At 40.1% G+C, this 26876-nt stretch overlaps 3 protein-coding genes across 4 annotated transcripts; 1 reads left to right on the top strand and 2 right to left on the bottom strand.

The window, feature by feature from the left end:
* The first annotated feature begins 8880 nt into the window (after window positions 1-8880).
* LOC104417786 (transcription factor MYB74) lies at window positions 8881-10912 on the top strand. The gene is made up of 3 exons (XM_010029005.3): window positions 8881-9273; window positions 9402-9531; window positions 9651-10912. Exons 1-3 carry the CDS (start codon window positions 9141-9143, stop codon window positions 10534-10536), a joined length of 1149 nt encoding a protein of 382 aa, XP_010027307.2. The 5' UTR covers window positions 8881-9140; the 3' UTR covers window positions 10537-10912.
* A 4265-nt stretch (window positions 10913-15177) lies between these two features.
* LOC104417778 lies at window positions 15178-16998 on the bottom strand. The gene has a single exon (XM_010028999.3). The coding sequence runs from the start codon at window positions 16996-16998 to the stop codon at window positions 15178-15180; it is 1821 nt and encodes a 606-aa protein (XP_010027301.1).
* Window positions 16999-17893: 895 nt separating this feature from the next.
* On the bottom strand, window positions 17894-24385 carry LOC104417758 (copper methylamine oxidase). Of its 2 annotated transcripts, none has more exons than XM_010028982.3 (12): window positions 23829-24384; window positions 23165-23274; window positions 22716-23021; window positions 22026-22138; window positions 21610-21940; window positions 21302-21517; window positions 20959-21195; window positions 20380-20565; window positions 19426-19566; window positions 18725-18993; window positions 18439-18520; window positions 17894-18316 (listed from the first exon to the last, which is right to left on the bottom strand). In XM_010028982.3, the coding sequence occupies exons 1-12, from the start codon at window positions 24010-24012 to the stop codon at window positions 18182-18184; spliced, it is 2310 nt and encodes a 769-aa protein (XP_010027284.2). In that variant the 5' UTR covers window positions 24013-24384; the 3' UTR covers window positions 17894-18181. The 2 variants fall into 2 exon arrangements, with proteins under 2 accessions (XP_010027284.2, XP_039163664.1); XM_039307730.1 differs by having other exon boundaries at window positions 18192-18324; window positions 23829-24385.
* Between the last annotated feature and the right edge of the window lie 2491 nt (window positions 24386-26876).

The raw sequence follows: 26876 nt of genomic DNA, 5'->3' as shown, positions 1-26876 counted from the left end.
TCACATTTGTGATGCTCGCTTTGCACATGGAGGTTTGGAATTAGAAGATTGGTATGATTTCATATGACTATGTTGTGAGTAAATTAAATATCACAAAAAAAAAAAAGGAAAAAAAGGGAAAAATAATAAGAGTCAAAGAGATGGCATTGCTCTATAAGGATAACTAATGATGCATATGATAACCATTCAATTTCTATTTCAATACCATTTTTCTATCTTAGAAACAAATTTGGAACATAAATTCATTTGATAATGTAATTTTGTTTTTCAATTGCTAAAATAAATTTTTAATCTCGAAATAGGTTTAGAATAGAAATGAGAAGTAAAAGTTTTCTACTTCTCTATTTCTGAAACTAAAACAATAAATAAAAAGCTCTTCTTATTACTCGTCCTCTCTACTAGCCAATGGCCCGCACGCCACAGCCCACCGCTGTCATCCATTACTGGCACCGGTCACCAACGCCTTGGAATGAGAAATTTTATTTCTATTCCAAGAAGAGAAATTTTATTTCTATTCCAAGAAAAGAAATTTTTGTCGTTATTAAATGTATATGTTTATTCAAAACTCATTCAAGAATAAAAGTAGAAAAATCTATTCCAAGAATCAATCTTTTGTCATAATGATTATCGTTTGCGTTTTAAAAGTTCAAAAACTATATATGTGTAGTTACATACATATGATAATGATATGACAATTTATTTAAATAAGGATCATTTACAATCTGCCATATCGCTAATGTATCGAGTTTATAAACTAGTCTTAGGTCACCTAGCATTTTGCGTGAGATAATTACCAAATCAATCATAGAACCTATTATACATGTTAATTCAATTCTAAACTTTTTAATTTTGTCAATATATTTCAAAATATTTGTGCAAAATTCCAACATAGTACCATTAGCCAATTGTCATCAAAAATCACAAATGTCAAGTCTAGTCATTGTCAACCATCCCACAAGGCACGTTGATGTGGACAAAAATGATGTCCTAAACCTATTGCAACCATATTAATTAATTTTAAACCTTTTTTTTTTTCTTAATGGAATTCATTTGTGTCAGTTTAGTCCATCCTGTCAATTTTGGTAGGTCGGCGCGTCGCTAAGTGTGAACACATTTTCATTTCTTAATATTTTTACAAATGTTTAATTGTTTTTTTGTTTTTCTTTTCCTTCCTTCTTTTCTGTTTTTTCTTTTCCTTCCTTCATCCACAGGAAAAGGTGGCCTCACCGTGAGTCCCATCTCGATGAATGCCCTCCTAGTTTTATAGCCTTTTTATTTGTCGTCCCATGCCCTAGTATGCGTTTTCCTTTCTGTTATCTTCTTCATCTTGCTTTGTAGTTTCCCTGGGTTTTTCTCTGGTGGTAGAATGGGCTTGGGGTTTGTTATGGTTTTTACAGCAACGCAACGACAAAGGGTTGTCGTGTCAGGATTTTGGGTTTTTGAGGATATGCATGAGTTGTGTAGGCTGTGCTCACGGAGTGGCAGCGGGCAAGGCTGCCTCCTAAGATCTAGGCCATGGCAAGGCTGCCCTCACCTACGGCTGCAATGGCCTCACCCACATCCAAGCAGGGGCTTCGCAGCTCTCACCCAGTGGCTGGCGAGGTTTGGCAACTCTCATTAGTCACAATGAGTGAAGGAAGAAAGAAAAAAAAAAGGAAAAAAAATAAAAAGAATTTTAATATTTTATATTAAAAAATAAAAATATATATATATTTCACGTCAGCACTTGCCACACTATATAGGACGGCTGACATCCATGTCAGCATTAGTCTGCTAATATTTGATGGATTGATTAAATTAGTACAAATGTAAAAGATTTACGCTTCAATTGACCAAAGTAAAAAAATTTGGTATAGGCTTAGGACTTTTTAATAATTTTTCTGTGATTTTTATGGCAATTGGGTAGAAGGGCTATGTTGAAATTTCACATGGCAGTTTAAGATTACATTGATAAAATTTTAAAAAAATTATGATTAAAGATTAATGAACTCTATCCATGTGTGTGTATATATAAGGAAAATTTAAGACTGGTTTTATAATTTTTTTCGATTGCACGCTATCCATGTGTGTGTATATATAAGGAAAAAAGTCCCTAGTAATGAGATGTGAACTCATCAAGTTGTGAGACGCATGAACTCTCTTTTGCGTTGGTCCATATGTAAAGATGCATGAACTCTCTCCACATATAGCCAGACAAATTCATTCGCTTTGAAGGTCGGTGATGATGAATGATGCTCTTTCCGAGCGATACAGCCGGGACGTTTTTTTTTTTTTTTTTTAGCGCATTTCATTACGTAATATAAGATGAAGCGCCCATTAAAGGGGCGATACAGCCGGGACGTTACCCGCCCTCAATTCTCACGTGGATTTTACATTGGCCAGTAATTTTTCAGATGCAATGTACTTACCCTAGAAAATTGACTCACGACATCACTTCGCGAAAAGGCATAACTTCATGACAACTTTGACTCCAATTATACGTTGAACAGGCCGTACTTTGGCGGAAAATTATTCAATCAATATGTACTTATTGTATGGATGCCAATTTGATTCAAAAATTTTCCATTTTACTAATTTAGTCCTAAATGTTGTCCCAGTCAATTTTCGTAAAAAATTACTAACGTGATAATTCAATTATCGTTGGCTATCTTACATAACACATCACCACATTAGTCATTTCTAGCAAAAATTGACCAAAATGATGAATTTTGCATAGAAAATTTAAGACTAAATTGCCAAAATTAGAAAGTTTATGATTAATTGAACAATTTTTGTTTCCATCTTTGAGCTCACCAGAGTGTTCTGATCTTCTGTATATGTGTAGTTACAGACGTGGAGGTTTAATTAGGGAAGGTAACGAAAATATGAATGAGTGAAAATCCAATGATCAAAGACATACCTCCATTTTTAAAACTACGAGTTTGCTACTTTATGTATCTATTTTACAAGATTACCGTCCTATTTTCCAAAACGCCCTCTTGCTAAGGCAATACAACACAAAAATAATACACAAACCCTAGCACCCTTGCACAGCCGCCGCCGCCGCCGCCGAACCCTAGCCCCCGATGCCCGTCCCAGCACTAGACACATCTAGTACAACGGATGTGCCGCTGTGCCCGGAGCCTTGATCTGAGGTCATCAAGGCAGCGGAGACCATGATTGACCTCATGGTCTTAGCACAGGTAGCCCTGTTCTAAAACGTGAAGCTGTCAAAGAAGGACATAGGGCATACTTCATACCTTGTCAAAACTTTCACAAATTCAACAGTATCTCGTCAACAATTTCAAATCACGAGTTTACGCATTCTTCAAAATGACAAGATTGACCATGATTGACCTCATGGTCTTAGCACGGGTAGCCCTATTCTAAAACGTGAAGCAATCAAAAAAGGATGTAGGGCATACTTCATGCCTTACCAAAACTTTCCCAAATTCAACAATATCTCACCAGCAATTTCAAATCACGAGTTTACGCGTTCTTCAAAATGATAATATTTTCGGCCACTTGATACGACAGGACGCGACATAGTAACAACCGAGGTATCGAAGCCATAACTATAGCACCCAAACCTATTTCGACTAATCAACAACCTGCTCGCATTCCAAACTACAAAATCCCTAATCGTCGGCGAATCTCGCGATCTTGACTAAAATGTCTTGACGGGCATGCCCGATTATAGTTATACGTCATGGTGACCTTAGAGACTACTCTCAAATTCATAGCAATGGAGAAGTCCTAATTGAGATGTTGAAAATCGCCCGCTGATCCAGCTGGATGCGCCAACGCGATTGGCCCCCGACCACTTTTTTTTTTTTTTTGATATTATCTCTCGGGTTTCCCTTGAGAAGAATGCAATGATTCAATTAGGTGAGCCTCGCGATCGAATTTGAACGACCGTTTTTTAATTACGTTTAAGGAACCATTAATCTCCCCTTTGAAAATCCTCTCGTTGGGATGTGCCCACATCCAATGATTGAAGGCCAGGAAGGCTTTCCACCCTTTTTCATTCTCTTTTCATTCTCTCTCTCTCTCTCTCTCTCTAGGAATTGCTTTAATTTGTCGGACCACGAGGGGGATATTTCGGAAAAGAATAATAATTAAAAACCATTTAAAGTCGTTGTCAAGGTGATTAAAGAATGCATATCTTTCAGTTAGTTAAACGCAATCGTTGTACTTATTGATTTACCATGTGGTGTCTACATAATATATATATAATGTGATTTGCTCTAGATCATCAAGACTTGGTGATGTTATAAATCAATAGTCAAATTGGTCCCTAAAATTTGACCTAATATTATTTACGAACTTTTAATTTATTCAATGCGATCCTTAAATTTTGATTCAATATTCAATGTTATCCTTAAGCCTTTAAACATTTTCCTATAATTTTAGGATTATGTGAATATTTACCAATATTTCAGAAATCACATTAAATAAATTAAAATTTTATGGATGATTTTTGTAGCATTTGAAGCGAAATTTATGGCCATACACCTGAATATTACCAAGAAACAAAAATTTGTGAAGTTAGAAAGTAATGTGGAAAGAGAGATTTGAAGCATTTGACACATACTTAATTGGGGCACTATAAACACAGAAAACTTAGAACTAGAATCTCTTCTTGAACATATGTGTTTTTCTACCATTGAGATTATCAAGTTATTCATAAGCGCACTCATTGCTTTTCACGTAATAATACGACTTCTTTTTCAACAACATTCATAGTCCACGAGATAAATAAGGGAATCAATCCAAGAGCGACGGTATAACTCCTATGGAAAATAAGGGATCCAACAATGATATCTAACCCGACAAAAGATATTGATTCGATTACATTTCATGATCGCCATGAACGCAGGAAAAAAGAGGTAAGGAAGGAAGAAAAAAGCCGGGCAATAAGGGAGAAAATTGGCGATTGACGTTGGAAATCGAATTTACGGAAAAGCCACTTTGGTCTTCATTTTGAAGCCGACAAAATGATGTGATGTGTTTCTTCCACGTCCCGACAAGTCATTTTTCACGTGCGATCCAAGGTACTGTCCGACGACGTAAGGATCGCATGCCCCACGTTTTTCCCCTACGAATCATCCCAACCGTCGACGCTTGCCTTCCACGCCAGATCAGGCACCGCATCCCGGAGTCAAAGTCAAAAGAACCCGAGGGTCTGCGCTGGGGCGCGCCGCACCAGATCGCGACAGCCGGTGCGTTGCGGTCGCTTTCGAAACGGAGGACGACAGGGAAAAAAAAAATTCAGAGTGTGTTAAAAAAAATTTCATGAATATTATTTTCAAAGAAAATGATTGGTTTTCATTTATTTAAAGGAATAGTGGTTTCCTTCTTATTAAGAAAAGAAGTCATTTTCCCCATTTAAACTTATTACTTTTAGTCCATGAAAAACATTTTCCTTCTACCAATTAATTTTTCGTTATTCAAACACCCCAAAAAGTTAGAAAATAATTTCCGGAAAATAGATTTCCTTCAAATAAATGGATCCTTATTTTTGCAAAAAGTACTATTATTTTCCGGTGAAACTTAATATATCATTCAAATTTTAAACTATTAATATAGTTATATTAAATTTAGGATCAATACCACGAAAAATATAAATTAATATACTCATGATAAATTTATACTAAACTAATTTTTAAATTGTAAAAATTATAAACCGGTATACCTGTGACAAATATACCCTTCCCATCAAATTGCTGAGTTGATGAGGTAGTTGACTGATATACCAGTTTGGAGTTTTACCATCCATTTATCACAAATATATTAGTTTGTGTTTTCCGTGGTATTCTTTTTCATTAATATAATTTCATTTAAAAAATAGTTAGCTTTCATTTATGTGAAGGTTTGGTGCACTCTCCCCTCTCTTTAATTTTTGCACAGCTTTCTTGTTTAACCTTCATGGGAAAGATTTAAACTAGATCTCTTCCACCCCTTCCCTTTTCTTTGGCTGGTTTGGTTTTTTATTCTCCTTTTCTTGCTTTCCTCCCATTCTATGGAGCTTTTATCTTCTATTCCAGTTTAAATCTGGAAGCTTCTCTCTCCCATTTTGAGAAGATTTTCTATCCCGATCTAATTTAGATTTGGGGATTTTGTATGTATGATTTCAGGTTTTCGCTTCCCTCGAGTTTACTTCGAGTATAAGTTCAATTTCAAATGAGATCCAAAGAGTTTCACAAAGGTTTCGCTCTCTCAAGTATCAAATATGTATTTGTGTACTTTTTTTTCTCTAAACAATGATGGTGTTGGGGCCAAACTTAGGTGTGCACTTTCAAAAGGCAAAATCATAGCTATAGATGGAGACCTCAATATGTGCTCATTACTAAAGACGAATTTAATGATTACTCGTTGATTTTGGTTGGAGAAATCTCATATTTGCTCTTTGAGCGAGTGACTCCTAATCTTGTTTTGACGATTCCTTTTGTTGTCTACATATTGTTTTGTTTTGAAATTTGTGGGATTTGTCTTGGTTTGCATATATAGTGTGATGTTTCTCTCTTGTATTTTCGCGGAAATGAATAAAATGTTACTTTGACCCAAAAGAAAAATATTATAGAAAAAGTGATTTTCCCTCTTACTAAAGGGGAGGTCATCTTCTCCCAATTTAAGCTTATTATTTTCACTCCATTTAAAACGTTATCTGTAAACTGATAAATTTTTTGTCATTCAAAAATTGGAAAGTAGGGAAATAATTTCCAAAAAATAGTTCTCTTTTAAATAAACGGATCCTTAGTTTATGCAAAGCTTACTCTCTTTTTTCTGAAAAATTTTAATACATTATTCCAATTTCAAACAATTAAAATGGTTATATTAGATTTATATGTCACCATGACCATATTGCGAAAGTTCCTAACGTCTCCAATTGGAAAAAAATTAAAATATGCATCCAAACATGCCATAAATCCTTCTTTCTAATCGTCGAACCACTGCAACCCAATGAGTTATATATACAAGCAAAGATAGCACTGGAGAATGTGAATTTATTCGGCGTGGAAATGGTATTTTGACCATGACGTGAACTCAAAGGTGTTGTAATTTTGAGCGTTTAGTTTTATATTTAAAATCACAAAATGTTAAAAGTAACTAATCGAGATACTAAATATGTGATAAACTGCAGCTGTGGAAGCATAGTGGCATTTGAGCACTCCTTTTAACGGAGGGGTAATGCTACGTATATAGCCTTTGAAATTTTGCTCAATATTCAATTTAATTCCCTAATTTCTTTTTTCTTTTTTAAATATAGTCCCTAAAGTTGTGAATTCAGTTCAATATTATCCTTACATTAAGTAGACTGTGTGTGGATGTATTGTAGAGCACGTGATTTGACATTGCATTTAACAAGGACTGCATGAGCAAATTGATGCAAAGTCTATGGACTAAATTGAAAAAAAAATGAGAAGAATCAAGGACGATATCAGGCAACGAGGAAAAGTTTATTGATTGTCCACGGCATCATCACTTCAACAAATGAAACTCGCTACAAAAAATTCGTACCGAGTAACTTTCAAGAAACATTGACCAGGTACGGAATTTCAACCAGGGGCCTTAACTACTTGGTCAGTTATGTAGGCTATAGGTGGTAGTCAATGGGTGTCTCCACCAGTGAGGGCCGTCCTAAACAATCCTCTAGTGGGGCATCCAACAGGATTATGTCTTTTATTTTTACCCATCAGTGCCCGCAAGTCTTTTTTTTTTTTTTTTTGGTGCTGGAGGACCCATCAGTGCCCAAGGCCCTACCATCTAAGTCTCTTACTCCGCAATAAGATGCTAAACATTGACAACACCCACTTCAGGTCATTATTACATCACATTCTCTCTTAAAAGTCATTAAGTCGATTTATTTGGGAGAATCGGTAAAGCGCAGGTGACCGTTCACGCGGTATTAGCGAAAACTTAGGACTCAGTAAAAAGGGGTTCATTTGTATCATTACTTGAGTAAACAAAGTCAAACCTCGGTTCATTCTTAAATGGTCCTGGAGACCACGTAAGCACAGAGGCACGCAGAGAGACCGCATGACGTCATCCGATCCCATGGACCGAATCAGCAGCTCGGATCGAAACAGGATCCACCGACAGCGGCTGCCCCGCCCCGCCCCGCCTGCCGTCAGATCCGACCCGGGTCCGGGGCTCCGGAGAAGTCCTATTCGGAGCCTCATTCCGGGCGACCCGACTCGTGTTTTCTCCGCGCTGACTTCATCAGGAATTGCGTGGGGGTAATGATTGTCGGAAATTCGGAACCTTCTGCGTTTCCGACCGGCAATTATTCATTCATTCAGCTTTCCACCCCTCCTTTTCTTTTTAATTTTATTTCCGATTATCTTTAACATTTCCATCGAATCTCGATCTCCGGAGTCAAATCTATGCATGGGCCCCACGCTCGTCCTCGACAAAAACATGGGTGTCGGCCAAAATATTTTATACTAGCTATTAATCAGAAGAAGCAACGTAATCATCGAAATACATTGCATCCCTCTCTTGCATAATTCACTAATTTTTAATAGCAGAAAAATTGGGGAAGGAAGAAGATTAATCTTCTTTTTTTTTGCCCCGTCCTTTGAGTTTCCCGAAAAGATGACTCAATTTTTTTATCTCTTCATCGTCCTATATTTTACTGGATTCGACTTCGAAAGGCCATAAAAAGAGGAATTTTGGTATATAAAAGAATTATTGATATGGCACGAGCGTGTAATGCAACGTTCTTGCTCGAATTTGCTGTTAATTTTGGCATCGCTCCTCGTTGATTTTCGTGGCGGCAGGGAGATGTCTTAAAAACCAATCCAGTTGCTGTGCCAAAAGCAGCACCAGATTTGCGTAAAACCCACTTGATTGCTTCACCTTCCTCTCTCTCTCTCTCTCTCTCTCTCTCTCTCTTTGAGCTTAACTTGGATCCTAAGTATGATTCTTGTCCCTCCTCTCGGCTTTTGAACTCTGTCTTAAACCGGGTTCTTGATCTTTCCTTGTGTTCGCAGTTCGTCCGACCCCCCGAGAACAGCGCATAAATCCCCATCGAAACCTCTCCTATTCACTGGCTTACAGGGCCTGCTTGGTGGGTTAATTCTTTTTCAGCTGATATCGTTGTCCTTACGGTTATCCTCTTCTCTCCAACTCCTCTGGCTCTCTGTTCCGCCAAAGAAATGGGGAGACATTCTTGCTGTGTGAAGCAGAAGCTGAGAAAAGGGCTGTGGTCGCCCGAGGAAGACGAGAAGCTCTTCAACTACATCACCCGATTCGGCGTCGGCTGCTGGAGCTCTGTACCGAAGCTCGCCGGTAAGACATGATGACAGACGGGAAAGGAGAAGCTCATTCACAGTTGTTTTCTGGGGAATAAGTTCTGTTCTTGGAGAGAATTTGATTCGAAAACCATGTGAATGATCGAATTCTCTCGTCGAATGCAGGACTCCAGAGATGTGGAAAGAGTTGCAGGTTGAGGTGGATAAACTACCTGAGGCCTGACCTCAAGAGAGGGATGTTCTCTCAAGAAGAGGAGGATCTCATTGTCAGTCTCCACAAAGTTCTTGGGAACAGGTACAGATACTGCTCTATCTGATCTCAAGAAACGCCCACCAAGAACATTCCCCTCTTTGTTGTTTATCAATTTCCCTCTTGAATGAATTCTTCTGGAATATGCGCGGAATGATGTACAGGTGGGCTCAGATTGCGGCGCAATTGCCCGGAAGAACTGATAACGAGATAAAGAACTTCTGGAACTCCTGCTTGAAGAAGAAGCTGATGAAGCAAGGCATCGACCCGGCGACGCACCAACCGATCAGCGAGGTCCAGCTGATCAAAGAAGAGAAATGCGCCAAGAACGAGTCCTTGCAAGTGCCACAACTCAAGGGACTCACCCCAGCCGTATCGAGTTCCAGAGCGCACGAGCCGGCATTCTTAATCAGCGACACTTGCTATGAGGGCGGAGCACTAATAGAACCGTCCAGAGAGTCCGTCGATAATAATAACTACATGAGCAGGCCGGTTTTCGATTCTTTGCCTTACTTTGAATTCCAGTCTGGGGTCGACATGGTCGGCTTTAATTCCAATCTGCTGAGCCAGTACCATGATCCTCCTAGAACCATCGATCAAAGCCATCTTGATATTAGTTCTAACTTTGAGTTTTCCTCGATGCCGAGCCTGACTAATTTTGACCACCCTGGTGCGACGATGAGCGGGTCGGAGTTCTCGAACAATTCCACTTCGAGAATGAGTCCATTCTTCTTCCATGAGGCGAAAGACCAATGCTCAACTAATAATAGCTCGAGCATTGGCAACTACACGGGGTTTCAGGTGAACAGCTCGGTCGAAAATGCTGCTTTCTCTTGGTGTTCTAGTGAGAACAAGTTGGACTGCTTGTTCCAGTACCAGGCCAATGGGACAAGCAAGAGTGAAGAATTGAAACCACAAGGTTCATGGCAAGAGGACCAGCTACACATCGGTCCTGTTAATTCATCGTCGGAAGATTTCGGTAGCTTTCAGCTGACATCGCTTTCGGACGATCTAACCGCAGCGAATTTCGACATCTTTCAGCAGATGTAAACTTGTACATCCGGTTCATCTTATTTGTCTTTTCCCGGTTTTGCTCTAATCACAAAAGATACACACAGATGTCGATATATACAGGAGATCATATTCCCGTTGAGAGAGTGGAAAGGAGTTTAATTTTTTTTCTTTTTTCTTTTTTTTTGGTTGGACTAAGTTTCCCTTTTTCGTCCGATGTTTCGGTACACGGCAATACATCGCAACACGAATGTTTTAGGAATGCAGATCTTGAATGATCATGATCCCATTTTCTTTGCTATTGAAAGAAATAAGGAAAACATTTCAATTCTTCTTTCTCGTTTCTCTTTCCTGTAAGCCTCCATGATTGTAATTCGGTTTCGTGGTCCTGATCTAATGAACTTTACTTCCGCAACAGTGTGCAGTTTTGATGCTACTCTTCCATGGCTGCATTCTCGGACTCGCTCGGGGGTCAATCATTGTGTATGTCTGCGTGTTATTGGTTGTGTGTGTGGCTTTCCATCCACATGATAAGTGGGACAGGAGTCGTCGGACTGTTGTGGACATCAGACATATGAAATGGTCTTGGCGTTTACATACAGATGCCCAGTTGGGATACGTTCGGAGCATAATGCATGGTCCAGGCTGCGGCCACACCGCTTTGGCTTTCATGCATCGACACGAAAAGATTGATTTGGCCATCTAGTTGAGTCCCACCTATAGGCTCAAACTGGCTGGCATGTCCATTATTGAGAGAGAGATAGAGAGAGAGAGAGTCAAAAGTGTTTTATCTGTCTATGGGACGTTGAGCCCATGGAAACTACTGGTGCAATAATCTTCCAATCCATGGAAAAACTTTAGATAAGGCTCCACTAGGAAGACTAAAGAAGTATAAAGAAGAATGAAGAAGAAAGAAGGAGAATGTTGTGTTGCTTTTTCAGATTTTTAATCCTTTCTTAAGCGCGGTGCACCGGCTATATAGAACCCAATGCTCGATGGCATACTAGTTCGAGAAGGATGGCACGAGATTAAATACAAGGTAAGTTTAGTCAAAGTGCATACACTATACAATATGAAACCCCCAGCTTACTCATAATGCATCAGTGACGACATCTTTTTCGTTGTGAATTTCATTATGCACATTATAATTTCACAAAATAATTTCCATTTCCAATGAGGGTATAGAAAAGATTTGTAGATGCTTATGTTTATAATCTCACGTTAATCAATAATCTTTCGCTCTATGTATGTTGATATCACGTAGAAACTAATCTTCTTTTTTATGGGATCATCATGACCTTGTTTAATTAAGGAAAGGAGAAACACTATCCATTTCCAAAGAAGCTGTAGGAAAGATCTGTAGATGCTCATGTTTATAATCTCAAGTTAATCAATAATTTTTTGCTCTATGTATGTTGATATAGCTTAGAAACTAATCTTCTTCTTTTTCATGGGATCATCATGGCCTATTTAATTAAGGAAAGGACCACCACGTTGTTGATATTATATGGTTATGTTTAAATATTTTCCACATGCTCAAAAGCGTGATAATGAGGAGGATGAGCAAAGAATGGCGCCCATGTTAAGCATGATTTACCTTCTTTGGAAAGTTCTTACGGCAAGCATCTGTTCTGGAGCCCCCCAAAATAAGATTGTAAAGGATGAGGTCAGCTAAAAGTGATTAACGGGACCACTTTAGCCCATCAATCACTGTTCATTGATCTGGATTGACTTGGGGAGCGTTGCCCCTCGATTAACTTGTGAGGTAAGCACCTTTGGAATATCAAAGGGAAAATAATTTTAAAAAAAAAACGTTTTAAACTTATTATATGAATACTAATTCAGTCATAAACCGTTTAATTCCGTCATTTTAATCATATACTTTTTAGCGATTCGTTAATTTAGTCGTAAACCTTTTATTGTGTCAATTTAGTCACACAGTTTTTGACAATTTGTCAATTTAGTTACAAATATTTTGACGATTTGTCAATAGTCCTTTCAGCTAATTTTGATTAGAAATTGATGAACCAGCAGTCTAGTAAGCACTAAAATGGACAACTTTTACAAATTTTTATTTTCTACTTTTTTCGATTTTTTTTTCTTTTCGTTTTCTTCTTCTCTTTGCTTTTCTTTCTTCTTTTTGTTTTTTTTTTCAACTCTACGCCAACGGCACTTGCTTGGTTTAAGCAAGGGCCTTTGTACCCTCGCCAGCCACAAGAAAGGGTTATGAGGGTCAATTGGCAATCTCACCGGCCCGAAGTTGAAAAAAAAAATTCTAAAGTTCCAAAATCTATTCATATCAACGTCAATGTCTATACCAACTAGATTGTCATATCGGCGATTTCCAACAAAATTGGCTAGAATTACTGAATTAGTAATTTGTCGAAAGGTATATGATTAAATTAGCATGATTGAAAAATTCAAAATCACTTTTACCACCGTATGATAATAGGTATGGAGTTTTGGGACAACTTTTCCCAACACGATACTAGCATTGTCGGAGGGAGTGGGTAAAAGCTTATTGATGCGTACAGTCAGACCAGGGTGTCGATTGAAAGGGAGAAAAGCCATTCAAACAAGAACGGCGGTAAAGTAAAACTGAGGGAAAAGAAAGGTGCGGTGATTCCCACTTATACTTGGTCAAACTGAGGTACGCAACGTGTTATGCTTTCCGCATCTTCGTGTCGCGCTCCAGAACAAAAGAATGATTGTCGGTCTCGCCATTCTTGACCGGCACATACGCACCGACACGGCGGCAAAGACAAGAGAGAACAAGAAACCACCCCCATGTCGCGGCCTGTCGACACGGTCCAAGGAGGATGTCAAAGAAAAGCTTTCTAGGATGAGGATGTTTCCTGATGAACTTCGATACAAGTTTTCTCCTACCAAACTTGGACTCCTTCCTCTTCCGGGACAGGATTAGAGCATAGAAAAACCAGAACTTGGAACCAGACGAGTTGCTGTCGCTTCATCCGAAAGCTCTCCCCCCATGGATGGCTTCATTGTGAAGCTAGGGCGCGAGCCGGGTTGCTCCGGGGGGACACGTTGTTTTCATGTCTCTGTTGATTGCTCTTTTAGCAAATTAGGCCCGGGGGATTAACCTTCTTAATGATTGTTTTTTTCTGAGATTAGGGATTGGTTTTCACTCCACTTGGAGACCCGGTTACATTGCTTGACTTAAATATGATGTTAGGTGAGCCGGAGACTTCCATCTCATATTCTTTTTCAACTCCCAATTCCCATCACATCTTCAGATGGAATCATCAGAGTGGTTACTAATGTAAGAGTTAGTTAACAAGATTGAGATTTTGTTACTCAAGGACCTGACACGGCAGACATGAATGCTACTTATGACAGCTTACAAAGAAGTCAAACCATGCCCCAATCAGCCGTTACAGGGTAGGAAAAATAAACTGAAAACGCGACAAAGAGTAAAGAACAACCAACCCACCAAAGCACACAGGAAGAGTAATTGTAGAAATGCAAACTAGACCTGATCAGATGTGAGCTAGGGCCTAATTTTATTGCCCAAGCCCACCAGCTTCCCCACCACCCCCCAACCCAAAAAAAAAAATCAATATGGACTTCCGATCAGGCCAAGCCGGGCCTAGTCGCAAAAGTAAAAATGTTTTTAATTTCCCTTCTTTTTTCTAGAAGATGCTCCAAAACCAGTTAGAACTGGCTCAACTCAGGAACTGACATGGTTGAACCAGCTACCGGGTACAAACAGATCAGTGCAGACCGGTTTGGTCAGGATCCTGGATTGAACTGAACCCCGTGCAATCCCCAGTCAAAAATGCGCAGGCAATGATCAATGCACACCCCTACTCAAGATTAGTATTTCACCAGCCAAAATGGGGACAGAATAGTAGCTAAAATCATACTTGTACTAGCCAGTCACATGACCATCTACATCAATTGAGAAAGAAAGTCCACCGAGAACTCATCTCCAATCTCTTAGCCTGGGACTCGGTGAAAGGGTTTTCGAGGATAACAGCATAGAATAAGACACAACTGAAGCAGGAGAGAATTTCAATAACCACATATCCAACAAATACAGCAGTTATATGAACTTGCATGAGAAAGACAACCCACCATAGAAATGCAAATCAATTTCTAGTCATATATGATTTGTTAAACTAGCTTGAAGACCGTCTAGGTAGCTCAGAAAGAAGTACCAAATCACATGTCATTAGAAACCACTAACAAGATTTGACAAAGACCCGTTGAATTATCGACCAAAAACTTCATCAACCACGAGTTTTTTTAGAAAACAGAGAGAAATTCTAAAGAATAACAAGACAAACTAGTCATTTTCCCATGTTCAAGTCACTAGAGGCACAACCAGCATCTCAATTGAAAGGTACCCTTTCTAAGGCACGAAGAAATGGTTTCTGTTAAGAAAAAACTTCCAGTACAGTGCATATGAACGCTCAAGACTACCCAGAACGGCATAAGGAGACTCGAGAGATTGGCTATGTTATTACATCACCCATGGAAATCGAATCAAATTATGTGCAGCCAATCATGGTACACCTGTCCAGATGTCAACTGAGTACAACCGTTCTATACAATGAAAAGCTCTCCTCACAAGCATCAATCTCGTATCCCTGATATCATACATAAGTAATCAGACAGACCTGTATGGATGATTTGTCATGAACTCTAAAGAAAAACTAATCACGGTGCATGTGATTGCCAGTGTGAGTGAGCTCCAGCATGATAAATAGTTAGATGGTGAACTGTCTTGGCAAACAAGTCTTTTAGCTCAGGATGCTGAGAAGCGACGGAACGAGCCATAGACTCAACAGCATTCAGTACTGGTGCTTGTTCAAGCACCTTACTGTTGCCGACATGAAGTGAAATGTAACATAGCAGCACGAGCGCATGTAGTTGAGCCTGATCATTAGTCTTCAACAGTTTAAGCAGAGGAGGAAGGCCATTGAATTCAATAATTGCCTTGGAGTGCTCCATGCGATTGAAATTCTCTGGACAAGCAAACTTTCCCAGGGCAATAGCAGCTTCAATCGCCACATCCATGTCTGCATGAGCGAGGTGGCAAACTAAAGGTTTGATAATTCGGGATTCTTTAGCTGGGAAAGTCCTAGCGAGCGATCCAATGGACTTAATGGCAGGAATCAGTAAATCCACATTGTTTTCTTCTTGAAGAATTCTTAGTAATTGGTCCACAACTGCCTTTGCAAAGGGAATGTTGGGCCTGAAAGCCACTCGTCTAAAATCAGTATCGGATTCTGCCACCACAGCTATCTCAGTCACGGTCATCAAGCAGTTATACTGCAACTCCCCTCTCTCCACCTCGATAATCTTCGCCAAACAAAGCAATTCTTTAATCTCCGTAATTTTCTTGCTATTAACCAAACTTCCCTTAGACAACATCCACAAAGCCCTAGCACAAGTAACCTTAAGCCTAAGCTTTGTTTCGGGAGTTTCGACCTCTTTCTCCTTCCTATGATGCCCACCCCTGCTACTACCATCTGAATGCGAAGAATTTGACCCAATACGACTATATAAGTGCTTCTTTGATGCTAACTCCCTGTTAATCTGAACAAGCGAATGAATGCTAGCTCTTCCTGTTTGAATATTAGGGTCATCTAAAACAGTATCCATGGACAATAAGTTCATCAATGGCTTAATCACGTTTTCTCTGGAGAACTCCTCCTGCACCCACTTATCCAGCTCCACCATTTTTGCAACTAAATTTGCCACCTCGACCTGAACTCTCATGGGGGAGTCATTAAGAACCTGCACGATGGTACGGACTCCAAACTCTCCGACAATCATTCTAACTCTTTGCGGATTAGTCGCAAGATTAATAAGGGCATTGGCAGCCACAATCTGAGCCTCAGGAGATCCCCCCTCCTTCAACATCTTCAAAAGAGGATGAATTCCACCTTCATCTACAATCATTTGTTTGGTGCGTTCGCTGTCGCGGGCCAGGGAAGCCAGCTCATTAGCAGCATCAACGCGGTGTTTTAGCTGACCCATCTGAACAGTAGCTAGATACGACCAAACCCAAGCAAGAATGGGGTCATTGCTTGCAATTGGAGGCAGAGCAATGTTAGTACCATCAGATTCATAGATTGAAAGGACCCACGTCATGTCGCCGATAGAATTCTCAAGAAGCGTCGATACCTTGCGAAAATCCGCGGTGGTGGTGATGGCAAAGACCTGCCTGAGAACACCGGCGCCATGTTTCTTGCACTTGCGGACGAGGGTAAGCGCCTTGTCGAGGTTCTTGGAGACATCGGCGACTATGCGGCGAATGGGTCGTTCGTAGAGGGACTGGGTCGAAGAAGCGAGACGAACGGCGGATCGGAGAAGTTGGGACAAGCGGTCGGTCTGCCTGGCGAGGTCGGAGCACTCGTTCTTGGAGGACTCTGCTTCTTGAGCCAATTTGATGACGCGCTCAGCTAAAATGATGAGCAGAGACAGTTCTTCTTCGACGGTTCTCTCCGCCTGAAAAGCAGCAGCAGCTTCCATTGTCTTGCAGAGAACAGCAAACAAACAAAAATCCAAGTACTGCAACACTCCTCTGCTTCTCGGAATGTGCAGAGGAGAGAGAAAGCAGACGGCAGAGTAGAAAAATGGACACTTGATAAGCAGAAGTCTCTCTGCTCTGGTTTAGTTTAAGCTCGTGTGATAATTCAGTCCGGGGGTTGTTCGTTGTTTGGTTTGGGTAAGGATAGGAAAGATGCTTTGGCCACTATCAGGAATTTTAAAGAATTCAAAGTCTGTTAAAAATTTGTCTGCCAAGTCGTGCTTCCACCGAGGACTGTGATGTCCGGAGCGCTTTCCAAGTGGGAAAAATCATTTGTCCGAAAAGTAAAATGACAAGAATAAGAAGGGTAGGTAGGCCATCTTCGTTGCAATTACTGCGAAAAGCCCATCGTCGGTATGGACTGTGGAGACCCACCCGATTAAAGAAATCAGCTTGAAATTTGGCCCTGGGCGGTGTCCGTGGACCGCAGACTTGACACGGCAAAGAAGGGTGAGGCATTGACTGTCCAACAAATTCAAAGCTCATCATCCACTCCCAACGCTTCCATAATTCTCCCCCGTTTACCAGCGTGCCGGCCGATAAGAATGAAGCAAAGGCAAAGGACCATTGAAATGTCTGAAACGTTTCTCAATCCAAAACATTCGGTGAAAAGGGATTAAATGGATCCCCCGGGCACGATCCGATGGCTGCAGAGGATCTGAGGGGGACTTCATCCCCGTATGCGCTCAGGATCTGCCTCGGCTCCAGGCCAAGCTGGGAAAACTAACGACTGTACAGACTGGTCAAATTATAGAAAACGCTATAAATACTCAGCTCCTAAGATAGGAGAACCCGTTCAGCAAAAGCATCACGAAAATCGCACATGCCAGAAATTAGTTTCCAGAACTGCAGAGTCCCAATATTGTTCATTCATCAGAACCAATTAACCAAAAGATGTCTGAAAGGGAAGAAACATCCTAACACATGAAAGAGTTATTTAGGACATTGGACGTTATTAATGATATTTACAGTCTTGTCTCATGTCATTGAAAAGCAAAAACTACAAGACTCAGTCATGGGCAATACTTTAGCCTGCTTTGACAGAACCAGGAATGCTGCTGGATCAAAGAGTGACAACAAAAGTAGGCGCAGCCTAAGGGAGAAGACCACTCTGCTGAATTTTCTTCAAAGCTTTGCAGGAATTACACCAGGGACTTGTTTATTTTCACCATTGTCTTTGACCTCATTGTCCTTGGCGTCCATATCACAGGTACTGGGAGGGACATCAACTGCAGGCGAGCAATTGAAGAATCCGTGTGGCTTCAAGCATGAATGTCAACAAAAAGAACAATCAGAAATCAGGTGGGTGGATACAAAGGTAACCCCGCTTTTGAGAATGAGGACATGGATTATGCCAAGAGAAAGATTGACCAAGAATGTACCATAAGCATGAAACCAATGCGCTCCACCGGCATAACAGGCCAGTCTTCCAAGCGGGGAACATGGGTGATTCCAAATACATACCTATAAATGACACAATCAGTGACATATAAACAACAATAGCATCTCATTGTGGTCAACATGGATGGAACTCTAAAATCTCTTGGGCCCAAATCACATCCCACGTTTCAGAGATAACAGTAAGCTTACATAAAATCTATAAGATAGCAATCCATGAATGGACACATGTAGGCTTTCTTTAGAGAGAGAGAGAGAGAGAAGACCTACCAAAGAACCACATCAGTCTCTTCCAGAGGTCGATTTCGCTTAACCCATGTAGACAGCCCTTCACCAACACGTGGATTCTGATTAGGGAACTCTCCCCCTGGAAACATCTCATCTGGTGCATAAGCCGTAACCCAAAGGTTATGCTTTAAAAAAGCAGCTCGTCTCAAAAACTTGGCCTCAGAACCTGCTAGTGGCAGACAGTTTGAACCAGGCACTAACTTGTAGCCCGTTAGCTGTCCAGTTCTATTTACGGTCCTAGTATTCCTTACCTGAATTAAGGAATAGCATATGTGCCATTAGACTTCAAGAATGGTGTAAAAATGTTTGTGTTAATGAATCAGTTGTCAATGAAATAGTTCATGGTGTTCACAACTCTGGCCCGAGAAGGGTATCCACAAAAGACAAATTTCAAGAAAGAAGAAGCAGGCAGATCCAAGTCATGCAATATAAGCTCCTCAGACTTCATCAATTATGAGAACACGGGCAAAAGCAGCAGATTTTAAAACATTAGCATGCAGATGCAAGACCATGCCATAGCAAACCTAAAAATAACTGGCAGATTAATTTTGAGCAACACTTTAAAGCATTGACATATAAAACAGGTTTAATAAGTACATAGCACCAGTTTGCAAATTGAAAATCCTTCAAACCATAGACGATTAATGTCCAAGCAAGTCCAAGAAATCAAAGAAATGCCTTACAATCCAATGGCGTGCGGTCAAAGGATTGCAATCACGCATTGCCTGCAACTCGGATCTAAGTAGTGTCTCCTCAGCAAAGAATGCATTGTTATGAACATTTTTCTCCCCAGGTTCTTCAACCTTAACATCAACCTCAACAACCTGCGAAGAACAGGAAGGATATTGAGAAACTGGAATTAAAATCAAACAATGTAAAGGTGTTACTGCCACTGATAAGATCTTCTTATCATCAGGAGGTAATCAAACAAGAAAATTTAAAATGCTGAATGCAACCACGAAATATTGACGTTATTCCCTCTATCATCTTAACACACTGAAAGACAGTCAAGAAGTATCGTGACAGCATGATAGGACTTCACACAACTTGGGGTATGGTAGTGCTCAAGCCTTAGGATATATAGTCATTAATTGTGCCTCAATCTGAACAGGGTTGAAGGCAGTCTAAGGTCCTCAACCAATCGTTTGGGGAACCAGCAAATGGCTTCAATTGCAACCTCAAACGATTAGTGTACCTTAAATCAGGAGAAATCTCAAGCTTTTACCAATACCTTGTCTTAGGGGTTTTAGACCACCTTTATTGACACTCTTTCCAATCTGAAAAAACCAAGCGTCAGGAAGTATATTGTTCCTAATAGCCAAATACAACAAAAGTATGGTTACAGGACAAGGCTATTTACAACAGTAATCGATGCCTGCCTTACCAACCATACTGCAAAGGTGTGTATCCATTACAGTCCATCAATATAAGAAAAACAAGCCTCCAGCTTTAATAATCATTTTTCTCATAATATCCTATAACAAAAAAGAAATAGATACACAGGTAGTCGAGTACTACAATATCAATAAGCCATTCTCCACTGTGCGAGTTTGGTGACAAGTGACATGGATCATTTTAAGTTATTTAAGTTCTATTTAGTGAACATGAAAAGTTTCAGCAAATCCAAGGCAATCTACCTGATTGAATGATTCTCCAGGTTTGCAGTCAACAGCCATATCCATACGTGCAACAAAGAAATGCTGATGAACTGGTGCATAAAGACCAGGTGCAATCATTGTACCATATTTTCGGGACTCCCCAGGTAGCAAAGCTCCCAAGCTGAGGATTCCTGTAAGTTTAACTTCAGCTTCAATTTTTCCATCCTGTACACAATATTCAATTTACGTGTCATCCTAACTTCCGATAACAGCGACATTTCACCAACATTAGTTACGACAATCCCAGCTTGGATTCCAACATTTCCATCATATAAAAGACGTAAATTCAGACATAACAGACAGGACTGAACAAGAGATATTTTTTGTCCCGAAGATAATGCATCTCAAAGCTCCCAGATACCAATAACGTGAATGAGAAATCAAATATTGCATCACCAAATGTGTAGAGAGGCAATTCAGAATATTTCTTATAGGTACTTAGCCTTTTTAACATCTGAAAAATATCAGAGGAGATGCATACAGCTAGATAAACAACCACACCAATTAAATACGTCAACCACAAGTTATAGGGTAAACTTATGTTAGTTTTGGACTTACTTGGTAAAAGTGCCAGAAGAATCCATACTCATAATTCGCCACAGTACATATGAAAGATACACTTAGCCTTCTTGACCTCCTAACTTCTGCCAATCCTGTTCTCCAGTCTTGATGCTTCCATAGGATCCCGTGATCCTCTTCATGTAGACATATACAATTTTCAATAGTGTCGACCCCTCCAGTGAAATTGGGCAAATAAGCATCAAAGTACTTAATGTAGCCTAAACAATCACATCCCTGGAGGATGATTTATGTTCCAGGAAAAATGTAAAGTCAATTAAAGAGATAACAAAGCTAACATGAAGGGACTCATATTCATTTCACTACTGAAATAGTTCCAGACCTTCTTAAGAGAATGTGCATTCTTCCCAAGGCCATCTTCGCCTGCATCGAAAGCGTTTTTTCTGTAGTGTGGGTCATTTGGATCTCCATAAGGCACGACCATCTCCACAAAGCTCAGCCTATGAGCTACAGGTCTTCTACCACGACTACCATCTACATAAGCAACAGAATGGATAACAAGGCCCTCCCTTGGTGTGAAGCCAATGCGGAAATTCCACTGTGAAAGAATCAATACAAAGATGAGATTCAATGGAAATTCACTGAATACAACTGCATAACCAAAGCGAGAAATAAAGAACTAAGATTCACCTTCTGCCACGCTACATAATGCCCATTAACACGAAAACTTGGACCTTCAGGCTGAACTATTAGTAAGGGCTTCACATCACTCCGGTCAACACCACCTCTAGTTTCGCCAGCAGTATAGTTCCTTAATGGATCGGCTGGAGGTAGGGGAACAAGTTTACGATCCTCGAACTCAATCACCACCATGTTCTGCATATCAACTAGAATGTGAATGCCCTCAACTGGACGTGCATAACCATTTTCCATAGGGCAGTCACTCTCAGTTCTACAGAAAATAAGAGGCTTGGCGAGCCTTCGACTTGGAGCATCGGCATCACTATGATAACCAGCACACCTGAAGAGATAAATGCAACAGCTAGGATAAATGAAAAGGCAAAACAAATACAACATGAAAAAAGACACAGGTCAAGTCAACAAACCACGCGTCAACCATAACAAGATCCATGTCCTCGATACCCCTTTTCTTCATAGCCTCTCTAAATTGTGGAAATTCCTTCACAGCAGCTTCACATTCAGCATACTCACTTGCGTCCTAATGTTAAGACAAGATCATATCCATGAGGAAGCTATTGCAAGAGTGGAAAATGCTAAATAAAGTCAAACAGTGAGAAAAAGGAGCCCAGAGGTCAAAATTGATCTCTGTATTGGTCGGATGAACATCTACCACTCTCTGGAAGCTGCATATTCTAGCATCAAGAAGCCAAAGGAAGATTTTCCCAAATTTCAGAATTCAGAACCAGACTGATTTGTGTCATTGATTGACTTAGTATCGAAGTCCATAAAACGACTTAATTGATGACATGTAAACCCAGCGCCCTCCTCAAAAAGAAGCTTAGTTACAATTACACATCTTGAATAACAGTCATCAGAGAAACTCATCCAAATATTTCCTAACTCTAGACATACCGGGGAAAAGAGTACAAAATAGCTCAGCATTAATAAAAATAATTCCCATTTTCAAAGGAGCGACTTAGAAATAATTTTCATGATAGTATAAGCAGCTGCATATCCAGGGATTAATGAGCGAAAGTCTCAAACAATCTTTCATGGTATTATCACTTCAGCTTGAAAGCCATACATGCAAACATGATCAAACGAAGACTGCTCACCATTGGAGGCTGAACATTAGGAATAATCTTTGATGAGATCACTTTTCCTCGGTGATGTCCACCTCTAGTTGCTGCATGCACTTCTGATAGCTCCACAATCCATACACTCGTTTCATTTGACTTCTTATTGTAAACGATAAGCCTAGCTCGCCTTGGAGGGAGCTTGGCGGGAAGTACAGGTCCGCTCTTGGTTCTGGGAAGTAAGGAAGGTTGGAATGGGGGGAAAAAGTAGGCATCCGCCAATGCAACAACATGTTTACCAGGTTCCAACAAAACCACTTCAACAAACCGCATGCCATCCCGGATCTAAAAATCAAAAATAGAGATGAGCAGCTCAATCAAACGATGATACAATCATAGAGCTCCTGAAAATGAGACCAGTTAGATTTGGGAATACGATGTATGTAGACGACTTTGTGTAAAGAAAACAATCTCATTAAAAGTAAGACCTCAGGAGTGGATCCTGCAGCTCTAACTGTTGCCACTGCAACAGAAATTTCAGCGGCAGACAAAGGGTCCAAAGGGTGACTAGTCTGAGCCCTTTGCATGACTGCAACACCTGCAGAAACGAACAGACATCAACAGATATCAACCGAGCAAAACAGTGACGGTGTGGACACTCTAAGGAATGACCGAAAAGAGAAAAAAAGGGTTGATCCAAGCTTTATCAGAGTAAATGTAGACAGCTAGCTTCTACCTACTCTTCATAATGTTGACATGAAAATGGTCCAACCAAGAACATGCCATAAGAATCCAAAATTACACAATGCAATTCCAAGAAAAGACTAAACCAGCGAAAGCAACCAGGCCATGCACCCATCCCCGCATTAAAGAAATGGGACCGACCATTTTTTCCTTTCGGATCCGCCAGGACTTAGAACGTAATCAATCGTCAGAAAAGCCACCAAAATGCTCGATATTTAATCAGACAAACCAATCATGTAGCAACCACCAAAACGCATCTTCACAGAAAACTTCCACCCATCAAGAAAAACGGTCACAAACAACAACCCAAGTTTGAATCAAGATCGCACCGAAAACCAGGCCAAAGAAGCACCAGCCAACGCCAAGAAATAGAAAGAACGAGCAAAACCGCAAGACATGTACGAGAACCTTTTGTCAGAGCAGTAGCGGAAGGCTCGGGAAGCGAATCTACTGGCCGGATCACCGAAGCCTTCCTCGGGAGCTGACCGTCGCGGGGATCGGCGCCCGGCGGCGCGGCCCAACCGGAGACGGCCGGGGGAACGTCTTGGAGGAAACGAGAGGAAGGCGTCGCTTTTTGCGGAGCTGAGGCCATTGTAGGGGGTTGGTAATCGCTCCTAAACCACCGTTGCACAGAGTCTCCACGCAATCTACTGACATACAGCAAGAACTCTCCGCCACCCTCTCTCGCTGGCTCGCCCGCCCGCCCGCCTACCCACCACCCGAAGCTCGAATCTTTCGCCCGGAAACTTCAAGAACTCGAGGGTGGGAAGGGCGAAAAGGAGAGAGCTTTATTCAAGGAAACAAGGGATACCCGTGACCCAAGATGCGCTGATGTCCATGAACCAGGGACACCGGCAGGAATGTGGAAATACAGATCATGCCACGCATGGAAAGAGCCACGGGTGGGGGATGATTTCTACCTGTGAGAGGGAGAGGGACGAGGGGAGACAGAGAGACAGAGAGAGAGAGAGAGATGGAGTGGACTTATATACATGAAAAGAGCAAGAACCCCACGTGCATAGTTCCCACTTGAGAGCTTATTTTTTGCCTAAGCTTTACTGATTTTTTGTTTTGTGGGTTTTTTTTTTTGGTTTTTGGGGGGGGGGGTGGTGTTTTGGGATAAGGCTGGTTTTAGATAGAGAGAGAAAAGAGAGAGAGAGAGAGGGAAAGATTCAATTTTTTTCTTCATTTTATTGGCCTTCACTTTATATACATGAAGGGTCTTATCAAAGGGGCCAATGAGATAAGCAAGGTGGAGGTTGGGTTGGGTTTCATGATAGGGGCATCTGCTTGTGGAGGTAATGGACATGCACCAAGAGCCAAATTGTACTTTGTACACTTCCAATGGCGTTTAGCATGATAAGACCATCTGGATTTGGTTATCTTTGTATAAGGACTTGAGGGATTTTCAAAATCCTATCAGCCGCCCTTGTTTTGTACTGATCTATAAGGGTGATCGATTCCCTAATCAGTCCCGCTCCCCCCGAGATCAAGAACCGGCCTGACTAGTCCTGGGCAATTTAATAGGTAGGTTGCCAATTTAATTTCGATACTTGGAAGGAAAGCGACAAATATCTTCTCAATAACTATTTCAATAGTTGCACAACTTAGGAAAAATGTCTTAGAAAAGAAATAAATATTCGAATATCTAACATAACAAAATCCACCTACTTTTATTTCTATTTATAGCAAATCAAATAAGCAATCGATTTCAACCTCAAATTCTCCCAATAAGTTTAATAAAAAAAACCCCATGGTGGTTGTGATGATGTGAAATAAAATCGCACTTCACAAGTTAATTGATTTCACCCCTACTGATTTGTACCAGAGGATGTGATCGAACTGAATCAAGTCAATACACTTCAAGCATGAGCTCAACTCAAGTACTTGGTGCTCAACACTCAAACTTCAACTCCATCAAGTATTGGTTTCCCTACTCAAGCTTGACTAGATTAGAAAATCGACATACAAATAAGACGATCTATACCACGAAAACTTCAAACTGATATCTACGATAAATTTACTCCAAACTAGCTTTCGGGTCACTAAAAAACCTCAAATTTGTACATATATAATAAATTTACCATAAACTCACTAAAAACTCTAAACTAGTACACTTTTGATAAATTATCTCAAATTAGTATGGATTTCCACGTGAACTTATCATATCAATTAAGTTATTGCCATATGCTTAGCAATTTCATGATAAAATTTGGCAAAAGCTAACGGAAAGTAAATATGTCACGAATGTACCATTTGACATTTTTGATGACCCAAAAAAATATTTTGAATAAATTGGCCACCACCCATCAGTTTAACAATTTAGGTTTTTTGTGGTACTAATCCTAAATAAAACTTAAGCTCTAGTTTCTAAGCTCAAGTATTATGTAATTTTAATTATTGTGTCTATTTTATACTTGTTACTTATTATTTAAAAAGAGAATGAAAGCTCTAGTTGACTCGATTGGGCAACACAAGTCTATGGAGTTGAGTATTGAATAAGATAATCGAGTAGCTCAAGCTCAACCCGTAATTAGGTGAATCGATCTCGAGTAGTCATCAAACGAGCCCGAGCTACTCGCAAGTAGCTTGGCTCAATTTGACCCATAATTTGTACATCTGAGATAGGCTTAAATAAAGGATAATAATGCCAATTAATCTACACATGAGTTGGGCGTACCCAAAAAAAAAAAAAAAAATAGAATCAATCGAATTCATCCTCAATTTTTGTATCGATTTATAAGTTCAAAGAGGAGCTCAAAATTGAAGAATTATGGTTTATGAATGGATTTGTGTATGTTGATTATAGGAGTGCACACGTCCGATTTACACACTACTAAATGTAAACTAATTTCATAAATATCCTAAATGATTGCTGTGTTTGTCATCTGGTGCCTAATTGACGAGACTTGGGTTCACATTATTAGAAAGATGCTAAAGAATGATTAGTGATGTCTGTCGTAATTATGCGTAATTTCCCGCAATACCTTTCTTGCGATTTGAACGGGCGGACCCCTTCAGAAGGCCGTTTTAATATAGCCGATTTACTCTCTTTTTTGTAATCAGTTTATATCTTGCATCCTCTGCCCTGCATAATTGTCCACCCTCTTTTACGCATGATTTTCCTTTGCAAGATATTTTAAGTTTGAAATTAAAGCATGCAAATATAAAGCTCCATCTGTTTACAAAAAAAATAAATGATTTGAATAATATTTTCCTAAAAATGATCACTTGTATCAATTCAAATAATTAGTCAATGAAGAATATTTTCATCATAGATACAAAAGATCATATTTTAAAAAATATATTTTTTAAATTATTTGTTTACTCAAAACAAATGCAACCATACCGATTGAGGACCGCATTTGAGGGTGAAAGAATTGAATTGCCAAAATCAAAAAGGAGAAACAATCGAAAATAGTACGATTTAATGTGAAATCATCCATGGACCCCACT

Source organism: Eucalyptus grandis, chromosome 2, assembly GCF_016545825.1.
Source record: "Eucalyptus grandis isolate ANBG69807.140 chromosome 2, ASM1654582v1, whole genome shotgun sequence".
Lineage (NCBI taxonomy): Eukaryota > Viridiplantae > Streptophyta > Magnoliopsida > Myrtales > Myrtaceae > Eucalyptus > Eucalyptus grandis.
Note: the sequence above shows the minus strand (reverse complement) of the source record. Positions and strands in the feature narration are given on the sequence as shown.

Bases quoted from the DNA above. Each gene is read 5' to 3' on its own strand.
- LOC104417758 (XM_010028982.3), bottom strand. From the start codon at position 24,012: ATGGCCTCAGCTCCGCAAAAAGCGACGCCTTCCTCTCGTTTCCTCCAA. The intron at 22,139-22,715 runs GTGAGCAGTCTT...TCTTAACATTAG, and splicing joins CTAATGTTCAGCCTCCAATG to GACGCAAGTGAGTATGCTGA. The intron at 21,518-21,609 runs GTGAATCTTAGT...ATTCTTTCACAG, and splicing joins ATTATGTAGCGTGGCAGAAG to TGGAATTTCCGCATTGGCTT.
- LOC104417786 (XM_010029005.3), top strand. From the start codon at position 9,141: ATGGGGAGACATTCTTGCTGTGTGAAGCAGAAGCTGAGAAAAGGGCTG. The intron at 9,274-9,401 runs GTAAGACATGAT...CGTCGAATGCAG, and splicing joins CTCTGTACCGAAGCTCGCCG to GACTCCAGAGATGTGGAAAG. The intron at 9,532-9,650 runs GTACAGATACTG...AATGATGTACAG, and splicing joins CACAAAGTTCTTGGGAACAG to GTGGGCTCAGATTGCGGCGC.
- LOC104417778 (XM_010028999.3), bottom strand. From the start codon at position 16,998: ATGGAAGCTGCTGCTGCTTTTCAGGCGGAGAGAACCGTCGAAGAAGAA.